Below are 14,383 nucleotides of genomic sequence, written 5' to 3'. Positions count from 1 at the left end.
CTTCTACAAACAGAACCAGGAGCGTTTACCGTCGTCGTATTCATCCCCCCTTTGCACCACATTAGCGATAAATAAATCCGGTGCAATCCTATGCAGCCGATGTGATAGCAGCTTAAATTCAGCATAAATAAATCTGTTCTGTGACGGCCTCAATAAACAAACCTTTCAAGAGAACTAAAGGAATATCATTTTGGAAATATTAATTAATGGTTTGATTGGAAAACAATATTCCATCCCTTGACCATCCGTGCATTTTAGTCTGAGGCATGAAGGAAAAGTGTCACCACCGTCATCAATTAAACACTGTTATACATCATGATGGGGCTCTTTTTTTTCTTCAGCAGGAACAGAGAAACGGATCAGAGTTGATCCATTTCACTGATCAACGGATCAACTCTACTTGTTGCTCCATAGAGCAACAAGTAGAGTCAATAAATTCATGTTAATGTATTTATTGACTACTTATTGCTGCTTGTTGCAATAAATACATGTTAATTCTGAAATAACATTTAGGGAAAAACATCCAGATATCGTACGTCGTACGTTGTGGTGCGAGACGAGCTTTATCAAATCAAAAGAAGAAAAAAAAAATCACATTTTATTTGAGAAGCACATTTCAGCAGCAAGTGCTTTACATCATAACAAAAACAAAAATACAAAGTCGTGCAACATTTAGCAGAGCCACGTTGTTTTTAAAAGTTGGTACGAGGAGAAGAGCTTTCAGCCAGTCCAGGCAGCAGGAATTAACAAAAGGGAAACTGTGTTCCAACAGACCAGAATATTTTGACAACCAATGGCTTTATGCATTGATAAAAGATTTATTTAATAGTGAAGTTTTTATTTCTTTGATGGAAGCTGGAGCTGAGGGGGCCTTTTCCTGTGTGATTCCAGGATAAGAGACAGGAGGGGAAAAAAACACATTAGAAAGAAAATCAAAGACGAGTCAATATAAGATTTGGGAAGCATAATCCTGTCAGATTAGTGCTGGATCTGTTAGGGATGAAAAAGCTTCTTGGAGGTATTTCATTTCAACTAAGAAAGAAAGCAATTGGCCGTGAACGGAAACTGAATTTTATCTGTTCAGGTGAAACTGAAACAGGAGAAACTTCACAAACCATTGAAGTGACGGTAAAAGTACAGCTGGATTTAGGCCTGAAGAGATGTTTTGTAGTGCAGACAAAACCAGAGATCGTTTTATCAATTTGTATAAAAAAAAACAATAAGAGTGTAAATGTTTCATAGAGGATTTTCATAATTTAATAATGCAATATTCTACAGCTGAGAAGTGGATGTTTTAAATCTAATTCATGCTTTTCATCCATTCAAAAAGCAAAAGCACTGGTTCTTCTTTTTAACCGGTTTCAGAACTGCTTTGATGATGACTTTTTAGTGAACCTAATTTGAATTTTTTTTTTTTTCCCCCTCAGGTGTGGTGGAAGGGGAAGGGACTTTCTGATAAGTAAAACCCACCCAGCAGAGTCATCTGTAGTATTTACCAAGCATCTCTTCCTGCTTTTTGGGGGAAAACCAATTTATTTCACACATCCTGAGAAAATCTGTTAAGAACATGATGATGAGAGTGGTAATTAAAGAAGCGCAGCATTACTCCACAGCGCATCGTATTCAAAATACAGTGCAGCATTTTTCACTGCACATCGACAGCATCATAATTACGTCCCCACCAGGAATCTTTGGTGAATTTGTCCCTCAATTACCCACCGACTAATGTGTCTGAGGACAGGACTCTTCAAGAGTAAGGATGCTGGAGGAGAGATAAGAGAGACAAAACCCAATTACTATTCGCATCACTTCTGCCTGTGTGCCAGCGTGGGAAACGTGAACTGCGGCTGCTGAATACGATCTGGAGTTAAAATTGAAGCCATGGTGATGATGATGATGATGGGCTAAAATTCTTCCACCTTCCTCCCTCAACTCAGAGCGTAAACTCAGCCGGCATCGTCGTGGCACAGCCGGCAGCACACACATCTGTGGTGCGTCTGTGTGGAAGCGAGAGTGTCGGCTCTTAAGGAAGTGGGCTTTAAATCGTTGAGCACAACCAACTGTGGGAGCAAACTGTGAACACGATCCAATGCCACGCTTGTCTGCTTCTGTTCAGATCAGCTCCTCCGCTGGCTCTTGCCAGCTGGTGGTTAGTAGCCCGGACCCCCTTTAAGAGCTGGAGACCCTCCAGAAAACTGTAATTTATTTTTTTTTTTTCCACAGCGTTCCTTCTTATAACTTGATGTCTTCATTGAAAAGTTAACTCTCCACAGAACGCTTTTCTACAGACACCAATTTTGTCCACAACCTTCACATCCAGTATAGAAAATGACCAAATATGAACCCAAAAGTTTGTTTTCTTAATTTTGTTTCAAGGTACCAGTGTAAAATATGGGCAGAACACGTTTCAGATTTTTCTTCCATTTCATACTTTGTGTTGGGTTGTCATGGAAAATCCCAATACAACGCGCTGAAGTAATCAGGCTGTAAAGTGACAGAATGTGCCTTAGGAATACCTGAGGCTCAGCGACTTTATGTCGTTAAGAGCTCTGACTTTCCTTCCAGGCTAATGGGAACCAAACATGCGACGACGACAAGTTTCAGTCGAAACTGGAAATTCAAATGTTTTTGTGTCCTTCAAAACTTGGCTTTCGAACTTCTCGCAGCCACACCGATGGGAGGCTCAAATAAATGAATAGAAATAAATCATTTTTTTCCCCTCGCAATGTCGAAAACGCACGCAACTTTTCTGATAGTGTTTCTGCTGTGACGCGGTGATAAACAACATGCATCATCGACCCTGTTGATGGGATTGTTCATCACTCTCCGCCAACATTTCATGATTTCTTATCGTGACATTTAAGATCGTCTTCACTGCGGCCCTCTTTCTATGAAATGAATCAGATGTAATTTTTTTTATATATTTCGCATTATCCAGAGGGCGTTTATAAAATGTATGTTTGCTAACCCTGTTTGATTAAAATGCAATTAAAAAAATTTAAAAAGCAATTACATTGAGTTGCAGAAGGTTATTTGTTGTTGACCTACATTTTGATCAATCAAAATTTTAGGCTATTTATTTATTTTTTTTTAAATTAAGTTGTCCAAATCAGTTTAAAAATCAAACATTAGTTGACTGTTTCTCAAGAAAACTAAACATTTATTCAATTTCAGATAAGAGAGCAAATTTATGAAAATTAAAATTCAGACACTTCTTTCTTTAAACAGCCCGATGTTCTTGGTTCCTCCCTTTCTGTAGATCGTTCTTACACATTTTCCTTCATGTTTTCCTTTGGAAGCGAATACGCAGCGTCTCCAAATATGGAAGCTACATAATTTGGATGACCTTGTGAATCTTTATCAATAAGCAGAAACGGATCATGTGGTCTACCTCATTTATGAAGATGTAGAAATAGTTTTGTAATACTGTAGTTTTCTTGAATATCCTACAAAACATACAAACAGTATACATTTCAACTTCATTAAGAAAAAACAGTCAAATAAATATATAAAAACAACATTTCCCTGCTATCTTGCCCTGTTTTTTCCATAGTTAGTGTCTCAGAAGGAGCTCTCTGTCTTTTTGATGTCTGGCGCCTTCTCGTTCTCGGGCTTCATGGACAGGACCAGCTCCATCTCCTGGCCAGGTGAAAGCTCTGGCATTTTGTTGATTTTAGCGAAGCTCTGGCTGATGTCCATGAAGGTTTTGTTTTTTGTTTCAGGGAGGACAACGCAGAGGTAGATGGATCCCAGGATGCAGACCACCACAAACACCAGGAAGGCAAACGACTGCAGCTTCTCCTGCAGAAACAGAAAAAGATGCACCGATGAGAACAGATCATTTTTAGACTATTTTAGCTCATGACCATGAAATCAATTATACTTAAGATGAACCAACTAAATGTGACATGTAGTACAGATTTTTTATTTTTTATTGGTTTTGCATTTCTTTAAACCACTTCCTTAATTACCATCCACAAAGACAGATCCTGAAACTGCTTGGCATTTTATGCTCTTTTCAACTCTACAGAGTTTATGGTGGTCTATCATGTACATCACTTTAGTGTTCTGATGTTTCAAGCTTTGGAAAACCTAAAGAGAATCACAAATTCACATTTGAAATGACATCAGACTTATTCAGCACTATTAGGAGGCTCAAAGATGCTTTACAATGAACTCAGTCATTCCCATTCTCACACACTTTCTCACACACATGATGGATTGTAGCCACAGATGCCCGTGGCAGTCTGTCACAGGCGAAGCACCCACATACCGATGGCATCGGCCCTTCTGACCAGCAGGCAAGGCGGACGATGTGCCTTGCCCAAGGACATAACGATAGAGAGCAAGTGCAAGACCAACTCCTACTACAATGACTACCTTGACCCCACATTTAAGTTCATTTTCATTTCAAATAAAAAAATTTTGCCAACCTGTCCAGGGTGTACCCTACATCTCGCTTTAAATGTCTCCCTGGAGACAGGCACCAGCCCCCCTCCTGACCCCACAGGGACAGGGGTGCAAGAAAATGGATGGATTTTTTTGACGATTGTTAAACAATGCATGGAGGCCAGAGGAGAGTCAATGGTTTTTATTCTGACAGTGGGTCTTAGTGAAGTTGGTCCACATATGTTTTGTGGATCTGGAGAATGCTTATGAACGCCTTTTTAGGAATACTGTGGAGGATCCGTGTGGCTGCTTTCCGGTCCAAGTGCAGCAGGAGCCGTGTGTGCAAAGCTAAATTTGTTCCCAGTGTGTGTTGGACTCCATCAGGGCTGCTTCTTGTCTCCAGTCTCGTTTGTGGAGCTGATAGACAGAATCTCAAGTTCGACCGGTGGAGAGGAGGGTTTCCGGTCTAAGACCCTTAGGACGCCATCAAAGAAATTTGCAGATGACGTTGTTTTCAGACCGTGACCTTTTGTCGTGAAATGGTTTGCCAACTGTGATTTTGCGGTGAATCTGCGCTGTCATAGTCGGGAGACAGTTTCATACTTCGTAGAGCAGAGTCTTCCTCACCAGTAATGGTGGGACAAAGTTGACATATTGTGGTAAAGAAACAACTTACACAAAAATCTAAGCTGCTGATTTATTTGTCCATCCATGTTTTGACAGTTGCCTTGTGGTCATGAGGTACAGAACATGACCTAAAGAATAAAGTATCAAAAACAACTGACTGAAATAAGCTTTCTCTGCAAGACAGCTGGACCCAGCTACCTTGCAGAGGAGGAGGATGTCAATCATCCCAGTGGGAGCCTGAAGTAGCTCTTCGACATCTTAAGGAGTCGTTTCCTGTGTTTCAGGCATCTCATCGGGACGCATTCTCGGAAACCCCCTTTCGAGGTTTTCCACACACCGGAAGGAAATCCTGGGGTAGACCCGGAGCTCGCTTGAGGCACTTTATGAAACTTCTGGTCTGAGCATGGGGTGGGATGAACTGGGTAGTGTTGCTCCAACAAGTGAAAGACAGACGAAACACACAAATGCTTCACATAAACAAGCACACGAGAAAAAGACCAACTCTTACATTTTTGACATACCAGAGCAACATTAATCCAAATAATGTTTCATAAGTATTTTTAATAATCATGATAAAAAAAAGTCAGGTGGATTTTTATGTACAGATATGTTTCAATAATAAAACTACCCAAGATAACCTTGTCCAGAGTGTTTCGCCAATAACACAGATTAGTGACAGATTTAAAATTTACAGTGACTGATTGCCCAGAGAGAGATTTAGAAACAGAGAGGATTTTATGTGTGTGTGTTTGGATGAGACGTTTTAGGAGGGAGGGAATGCCACAGGGATTTAGATGAGACAGAGCAACTTGACTGCCTCTCAGTAGTGTTTCGCCAAGCTGTAATCCCTTTTCTCATACAGTGACAGAACCTCAAATGGTGCAATCAACCTGATAATAGAGACCCGATGTCCGGAGAACCCTAGAACCTACTTACTGCTTTTTTTAAAAAATTAATACAATTTCTGTCCAGTTTTTTCTTTTTCCAGTGTAGTTACTGACAACAAAAAGGTAACTTGTAAAGGGCCTGATCCAGCTGTCCTCAAGGAGGACTCATTGTGCAAACGGAGCACTTTCCTGTCTGTGATGGTCATCATAATTTGAAAGCCCGGCAGATGGAGGAGAATTAGGCCGACGTTTTGGGTAAACCTTTGATCTGTTGCAGCGAGACAGCTGGGTTCAATTTGAGGCACACGCACAAAATAATTAACCAAGAATGTAAGTATCCATCAGATGCTACACTTATACATGAGTAAAAATCTCTGTGTGTAATCAGCAGTGATGTGACTTGATGAGGAGTTTCACCAGGATGTTTTCGCCAGAAGTCCAGATTCGATTGTTGGGATTAGGCATTAGCAGATTTACGACGGTTTTAAAACGTCACAGTGACAAAACCTGTAACATTGTCAGTCCTGTGGTCAAAGGTTTCTTTGACCTTTTTGCCATGAGAAAATAAAACAAGGCGGCTTAAGTGTTAACATAACATAACACAGATCTTGATTTTTAAAAATGCATTGTGCTGATTTTTATTTTTTGGTGTTTTGCTTTTCCCACCTGTGCTTTTGTTTGTTTCGTATGCACAATGTCCTTGTTGAGCAATAAAACAGAACAGCAGAAACCAGCTAATATTCTGCAGAATAGGCATAACTACTTCAGATCATTAAGAAATATTAGCACTGCTAGCACCTTTTCACGTTTTGTCACATTACCAAAAATGTTGGTATCTTTTTGTGGATATGTTGTGACGAACTATCAAAAAGTACGTAATTGTGAAGTGGACAAATATTGCTCTACTTTTTTGTTAATTTAAGACCTAGTAGATTTTTGGCGCTACTTGTTTCTTTGTGTTCTTCTTTATATCTATAGGTGAGACATTAAGATAAATGCAACATCCATCATCATGGGCGACTGACGGATTCATGTCAAAAACTATTACTTTTAACGTAGCCAGCTGATAATTACAATGGTAGCTAGGAACTAAACTTAGCGCTCGCTTAAGTCAGACATTCAAATATTTTTTTGATTACCATCAGTTCTGCCCAACCGTCGTCTTTTTCTGGTAACTCACAGGAAGTGAAACAATGAAACCGATGTGTTACCAGTACCATCACAACCAGGACAACTTATGTCTTGTGTCCACTAAGCTCAACAAAACCCTTATTATGAAAGTCTTTGGAAGAAGATCAGGTTTTCAGGCAACAGCGTGGCAAAACAAATCAGGACAGAATAAAAGATCACACAAGTAAGGAGTGTAAGGAGACTAAGGGTTTGCATCGCAGCAGGAGAAAACAGAACTTAAAGCTTCTCTTCAGACATCCACCTAATGATGACGTTTAAAAATGACCTTGTCTACTACGTGTCCATGCCTGAAAATTTACAGTCGCAAGTTTCTGGGGCAACAGTGACTCATCCTGGGTGGATGGGAGCTCTGAGCTGCAGTGGAAGACAGGATGGAGTTGTGTGTGTGTGTGTGTGTGTGTTTGCGTGGGCGGGTGCTTGTTTGCGTCTGCATGTGTGTGTGTGTGTGTGTGTGTGTGGGTGTGAGCGTCTCGTCTATTTCCATCCACAGCCCTGAACACTGTCTCAGACAAACAGATTAGAGGGAAATACACAAGAGTAAAACACCACCACCATCCAGACGGGACCATTCACTATTTTCATGGATTATCAACTAATTACTTCAAACTGCATACATGACGACGAATTAAGCATTTCATCCTTGGATTGTAGTTATGGTAGTTCTTACTCCTCACAAACTCAAATCTTACAAAATACCCATGAAACCTTGAATGGCTCCTTGGTGTAAGAGCATTTCATTACAGTCTAATGAGGAGGTGATTTATTAAAGTCTTAATTTAGTCTGATATTAGAAGGTATCTGTTCATTTGATGCCATTAATTAACTGAAGCTTTTTTCTCTCCTCCATTTGTACTGTGAACCAACCTTTTCACTAAACCTTTAAGTTTTTAAGTCCAGACTCTCTCGCCCATTTTAGCTGGCGATCAGCTGGCATTTTAGACAACATTTACAATAATATATAAAGAGAACATGCTGCTTGTTTTCTAATGTGTACCCATGACTATCAATTTCTATGCTAATGGTGTGTTTCTGTCATAAGGTCAAATTTCCTCTGTTGTTAAAGTAGCTGAGAAATGATCGATTTCAGTCTTTTTTGTTCGCTATACTTAAAACTCTCAATGTGAAGCTGCTTCCATCCTCTAATAGAATTACGTGTGTGTATTCTTTGTTTTTGTTTTTTTTAAGTATAAACATGTTTGTTTTGTTTTTTTTTCAGTGAAAGATGCTCAGGCAGCTCTACTGTGACATCAATCCTCATTTCTACAGTCAGAAGCACACAGAACTAAATGTCTGCCATTCAAACATGGCAAACCTTCAAAATGCTGAGTAAAAATGTCCATATGTTCACCTGACTTAACATATTATTTACAATTCTTGTTTGTCAATATTGCTAAAGTTCATATTAAATAATAATATATCCAAACACGTTGATAAAATGAATTGCCTCGCAGCCGCCTGTATTTGTATTACAGTAAAAAGTCACAGACTGCGGTGAGTTTAATCCGTTTGCATACAGTGTTACGGCTGACATGTATTTCTCTCATTTGATAAAAATGTACTTCTGTTTTATTTTTTACAGTCCTAAACAACAGCAGTGTGTTTCCCTGTGAGGTGTTTGTAGAGTCGACTAGTTAATTTTCATGATTGATGCCTGGCCGCCTGTGCGCTGCACTGTAATTCGTAACGCTTTCAAAGCCACACATTTAGCTCGGTTCTGGTCCAGTAATCTACCGCAGCATAACGGGCCGTCACCTCCATCTTGAGGAAAAGAGAAAAGTGCTCCGCCTGCCTGGTGTTTATATTCTAATTTATGTAGTGTGTGCAGAAATCGCCCCGTTGTTTCTGGCCTCTTCCTTCCAACTGAATGTTTGTGTCTGCAGAATGAAACAGAGGCATGATTAAATAAAAGCTCAAAGGTCTCTGTGGGACCTTCGAATTAAACTTTCAGTGTTGCAAAGCGCGCCGAGTCGCTTGGTGCAATAACATCAAAACCTGCCCCAGTGAGCAGGAAATAAGATCTGCTGCTGCACTTCTGCAGATATTGTTGATTTATTGTAACCGGAAAAAAGCTGAAAGGGAAGTAAACCATGAAATTATGTTCACCTCGGATGAAAACACTGAATTTAGATTAATCCCCTTACGGTTATTATGTTAGTCTCGCTTAACTGTGTTTGGATATATTCAATTTACATGAAGGGATAATTGTTGTCCTTTTTTTTTTTAATGACAGAGCATTTAAAGTACAGGTGAACTGATTTTATTTTCAATTATATACACTGCTCAAAAAAATAAAGGGAACACTTAAACAACACAATATAACTCCAAGTAAATCAAACTTCTGTGAAATCAAACTGTCCACTTAGGAAGCAACACTGATTGACAACGGGGACCCTCGTCGGGTCAATCAGTGTTGCTTCCTAAGTGGACAGTTTGATTTCACAGAAGTTTGATTTACTTGGAGTGATATTGTGTTGCTTAAGTGTTCCCTTTATTTTTTTGAGCAGTATATATATTTTTGGAAACCAGCAATGCTTTGAAAAATTGTCTTGTTTTTGTCCTTGTCAGCCTAAAATGTTTCAGATCATAAAATAATGGTTAACATCAGGTAAATGTAACCTCAATAAATAAAAAAAACAGGTTTTCAATTTCGATTTGATTTAATTAGCAACACGTGATAACTGGCTTTTAGTCGTTCACATCACTGTGAAGGAGGTGTGGCGCACTCCACTCTGCAGAACTGACTTAATTCATCCACACTTTAGAGTTTTGCAGCATAAGCAACCCGGTTAAGGTCACAGCACAGCATTTTAATTGGATTTAAGTCCCAATTTTGACTCCAAAACATTCCTTTTGATTTATTTTAGACATTTTCAGATGACTGTACTGGTTGGCACTGGTGTGCTTAGGATCGTTGTCCTGATGTTTCCCCAAGTGCTCCTAAGTTTGAAATCACAAACTACTAATGTCAGGATATTCTCCTTTTAAAGAAGCAAAGCAGAACCTCATGTACCACCATCACCTTTCACTGCAGTATTTTTATAAAATGGTGTGCTAGTTTTGTGCCAGATGCAATGGGATGCACACCTTCCAGTGAGTTTCACGTTAGTCTGAAGAATATTTTCAAGAGGTGTTGGGAATCATCAAGATATTTTTGCTAAATGTTGTAATTTTTGACACCCGTGTCCTCTGTCCTGAAGCTCCTCCACAGATGCCGTCTCATTTGTTTTGCTAAATCATGAAGCAGGTGACGTCTGCAATGTTTGAGGTATTTTCTTTTTTGTGGCCTCCTGGATGAATATTCGGTGGACTTTTGGAGTAACTTTGGTATCCATTTGGAGGACAGTGGCTCTCACTGTCATTGAGAGCCATTTTTAAATTTTTGTTTTATGTTTTTTATTAATTTACTTTTAATAAGCAAATGATACCTACCTTCCCACTTGCTACATAAAAACATACGCACAAGGTTAGAATATTTTGCAAAAGGCCAACAACAAAATCAATCTCTAGGTCAGTGGTTCTTAACCTGGGTTCGATCGAACCCCAGGGGTTTGGTGAGTCGGTCTCAGGGGTTCGGCGGAGCCTCTGCCGCAGAGGTAAAGACACACTTGTGTAAAGTCGTGATGACGCGCCCCGCTTTGCTATCACTTGCTGCAGAGGATCACGTTACATTGCTTAGCGGAGAAGCACTGATTGAAGGAGTTCCACTCTCAGCATGGATTTGAGCTTGTGTCTTTAATTACTTCAGCAAAACTCACCGTTTTTACCAAATTCTATAGTCTAAATCTGCTCCTTAGTCGCATCTTTTCGGGGTTGCTACTGCCTCTAGTGGCGTGGGGGTGGTAACACAACTAATATAATTACATTACCACATCATAATACCGCAAAGTATTTTGTGTGTCGGCCGGGGGGGGGGATAAAAAGGGTTCGGTGAATGCGCATATGAAACTGGGGGGTTTGGTACCTCAAAAAAGGTTAAGAACCACTGCTGTAAGGGTTCATACAGCTCTATGTAATTGAAATTGATAGGAAAAACAACAACTGATTTTCATCATCATGTTTCACCTAGGAAGTTTGAACGATGCTAAAACAAAACAAAAAAAAAAGGATTAAATAAATCTTTGAGGGAACATAAAGAAGTAAATAAGCTTCAAATTATTAATGCCAGCGGCTCCAAGATGAGGATGAGGGTGTCCATCTAACTGAGGAACAGCCTCACCAGCATACAGGGGGGAAAAAACACATTACCATTGTTTTAGAAGTAACTCCAGAAATGGCACGTAGGAGTTTAAACTCATAAAAAGCATCAAAACATGACCAAAGATGAAAAAGTTCAATACAAATGCGAAACAAAACCTCCTCAAACTGCGTGCCACTCATATTTCTGTCGGTTTTTCTACGTACTTCAGAGATCCTTCGCTTCATCCCTGGTCTAAACTTTTCAAGGATCCCCTCAAACAAGAAGCCCATGTGACGCCTCTGTGGCATTCTGTCATGTCAGTATAAGGACATGACAGTGCAAGAGCGTGTCGTCTGAACAGGGGTCAGAGCTGGTTTCAGGTGCGAGTCAGGGACCGGTGAGTCACCGCTGTGATCTGGATGCCCGCTCTGTGCCTCGCAGTAGAAGCGGGTCCTGAACGAGGCAGACAGCAAAACGAATACTGCAATAACAGCGGCACAGGCGGCCTAAAAATAACCTTCTGTCGCTTCTCGTCTCTCACACTTGTCCACACCTCACCCACTTTGGTCGGCCTTATCTCCCGGGTCCTTCTCTTTGCCTCTGTGACTTTTACTCCTGCAGGTCGTTACTCACACGTACTCAAGTAAAGCGTAGCGAACGACCGTCAAAGTCAAAGTTATTTGTCTCCCTTGGGAGAAATGTGACGTTCAATGTGACAAATACATTGAACTCCTTAGAGACATTACTGTTGGTTCAACGCTTTTTACACACAAGATTTGAATGTATATTTTTGAATTTAGTATTTTTCAAAATTATAAATTGATGTTCAACACGTCGATTTACTGTTAGACCAACCCAAGAAGGGACGGAAATACAAAATTACTTTTGAAAATGTATATTTGTGTTTTTCCAATGAGAAGCAGGGGGCTAACCTCTCACTACATGACCGCATACAATTACTAAGGGTGAACAGCACAGCTTGTAGGTCTGAACCCTTCTGTTTTATCAGTCTTTTGAAAATGGGAAGGATTAAAATACAAACTACAAAAATCTCAATCAACCCTCCTCTCTAAAAACCCAGAATGTGAATTTGTTTCTTACTCTGTGTTTTTCGGCTATTTTAAGTTCACTTCACTCTTTACCTTCAGCACACGACACTCACAGCTGAAAAGACAAAATTAGGTTTATCTTGAGGGTCTGAAGAGAAAACAGTCAAACAGCCTTTGACAGAAGGTCAAAGCAACATCGGTAGAATGTCCAGGATGCCGTCAGGAAAGTTTCACTCTCATCGTCAGGTTCTACTTTGACTCCCCCCACTCTCCAACACATACAGCTTTTTTTAAATTAAAATGTCCTTCCAGTTAAAAGGGAGTGGGAGTTTATGTTTGTGCATAAATATCTTTTGACCCCCCAAAAGCTACTTAATGTTTGCCATTCACAAACTTCTTTAACCAACTGTTCAATTAATTAACATAAAACTAGTTTAATTCTCTTTAGATATGAGAGGTGGTTGTGTGTGAATACAAAAGGAAAAAAATGACAAACGTTATTTGGTGACCAAAACCCCACCATGTTCAAAGCAACCTAAAATCCCTTTCTTCCTCGTTCTGATGCCTGCTAAATCTGAGCAAGTCGTCTTCATCACATTCTCTGGCTGCTTTGAGTTTCAGATGATTTGCTATTTGTGACAGCAAATAATTAAACAGGTTTACCTAATAAAGTTTAGACAAAGCTCATTTGTCTAAACCACGAGGCCGTCGTTTTGAATCAATCAGGAAGTAAAGGGAGGACATGATTGATGTCGGGATGCTGACGTTCTGATTGGTGCATCACTACTTCTAATGCAAGAGCCACCTCTGTTACACATAAATCAATGGAAATTAGTATTTTAAAAAAACCAGCTAATTTTCATTTTCTCAACAGCTACATCAGATTTACTGCTAAACTGCTAGATTACTAAATAGCTTAATCTTTATGTTGGTTTTATGCTTATCTTCGTAATCGTGGCTGAAACACTGAGTGCTTGTGCTGTTTGTAGTTTACCTCAGTGAGGAGTGAAATGAATCCATATGGCTGAGTGCTCTGAACTAAACGCCTGGAGTGAAATACTTCACACAGAAGTCACATCCAGTCTCGATTCATGTGACACTTGCTCAAGGCAACAAAGAGCGTTTGTAAATAAAGGAACTGTCACATCGTCTTGGACATTCGGTTCAACGTAACAGACGTGAAAAACACCTTCACATGTACATATAGTTATAAATAAGATGCACGACATACTGAATTATAAATCAGATGGATCAAGGTATCGATTCTTAAGAATTAACTTTGTTGTGGAGTTATTTATTTATTTTTTTTAATTCTAAGATATTTTCAGGGTAAATAAGTAAATTGTATTTGCAAAGCTAAAATCACAAACGCTTCACAAGTCACAAAAGAAAAAACAGATCAAAGATAAATTTCACGTTACTTAAAAGCCTGTCTGGGACAGAAATACAAATTGAGAGCCATTTGAACAGAGAATAAAATGGCTCTCCAACATGGCTACCTCACTGACAACATTTTTGATAGCAGTAGAAATCTTTACTGTTGAAAAAAATTGAGCTATTTGTAGATGTTCAAACTAAAAAGAACGAACACCGCAAAATAAAAATAAAAATACGAATAAAAAAACCACCAAAATAAAAGTCGTAATCAAAACTGCACAATTGGAATTACTACTCATTTAACGAACTAATTAAAATTAGATTACCAGAGGGAGATTGACGCATTGAAAAACATCCACGTCAAAGATCAACTCAACCGGGAAGAAACTTCCACAGGAACATGCAAAGCAGGTTCACAAGCGTCTGCTAGGAATTTCAATCAGGCTAAAATTTCTGCGTCCATCCAGAATGATGGATGAAGCCGACTTCAGATTCGACTTTCAGACAAACCTTTGCCAACTTAAAAAAAACCCCACCCCAGTACGAATCAACATCTGGATGACGCTCAGATTAAGGTCAAGGCATGTGCTACTCTTGTAAGAATGTGAAATATGAACAGCATATTTAACTAAAACACAAACTGCTATTTTAATGGATCTACTTTAAATCAGAGAATATAGTTCTGT

At 39.4% G+C, this 14,383-nt stretch overlaps 1 protein-coding gene and 1 long non-coding RNA gene across 9 annotated transcripts in view; both read right to left on the bottom strand.

Moving 5' to 3' along the window:
- Positions 1-581: 581 nt before the first annotated feature.
- The window catches only part of slc2a9l2 (solute carrier family 2 member 9, like 2), a 124,575-nt gene continuing 110,773 nt past the window's right edge, over positions 582-14,383 (bottom strand). For all 8 annotated transcript variants that reach the window (XM_008409515.3, XM_081607351.1, XM_008409518.3 and 5 more), the window contains exon 13: positions 582-3,801. In XM_008409515.3, the coding sequence (XP_008407737.1) occupies positions 3,562-3,801 (240 nt within the window). In that variant the 3' untranslated portion in view covers positions 582-3,561. The remainder of the gene's footprint in view (positions 3,802-14,383) is intronic.
- Positions 11,468-13,910, bottom strand: LOC145551740 (uncharacterized). The gene is made up of 2 exons (XR_014087632.1): positions 11,825-13,910; positions 11,468-11,724 (listed from the first exon to the last, which is right to left on the bottom strand). It is a non-coding gene; the product is annotated as an uncharacterized LOC145551740 (long non-coding RNA).

This window comes from Poecilia reticulata, chromosome 5, assembly GCF_904066995.2.
Source record: "Poecilia reticulata chromosome 5, P_reticulata-male-v2, whole genome shotgun sequence".
NCBI lineage: Eukaryota > Metazoa > Chordata > Actinopteri > Cyprinodontiformes > Poeciliidae > Poecilia > Poecilia reticulata.
This window is presented reverse-complemented; position numbering and strand designations above follow the sequence as displayed.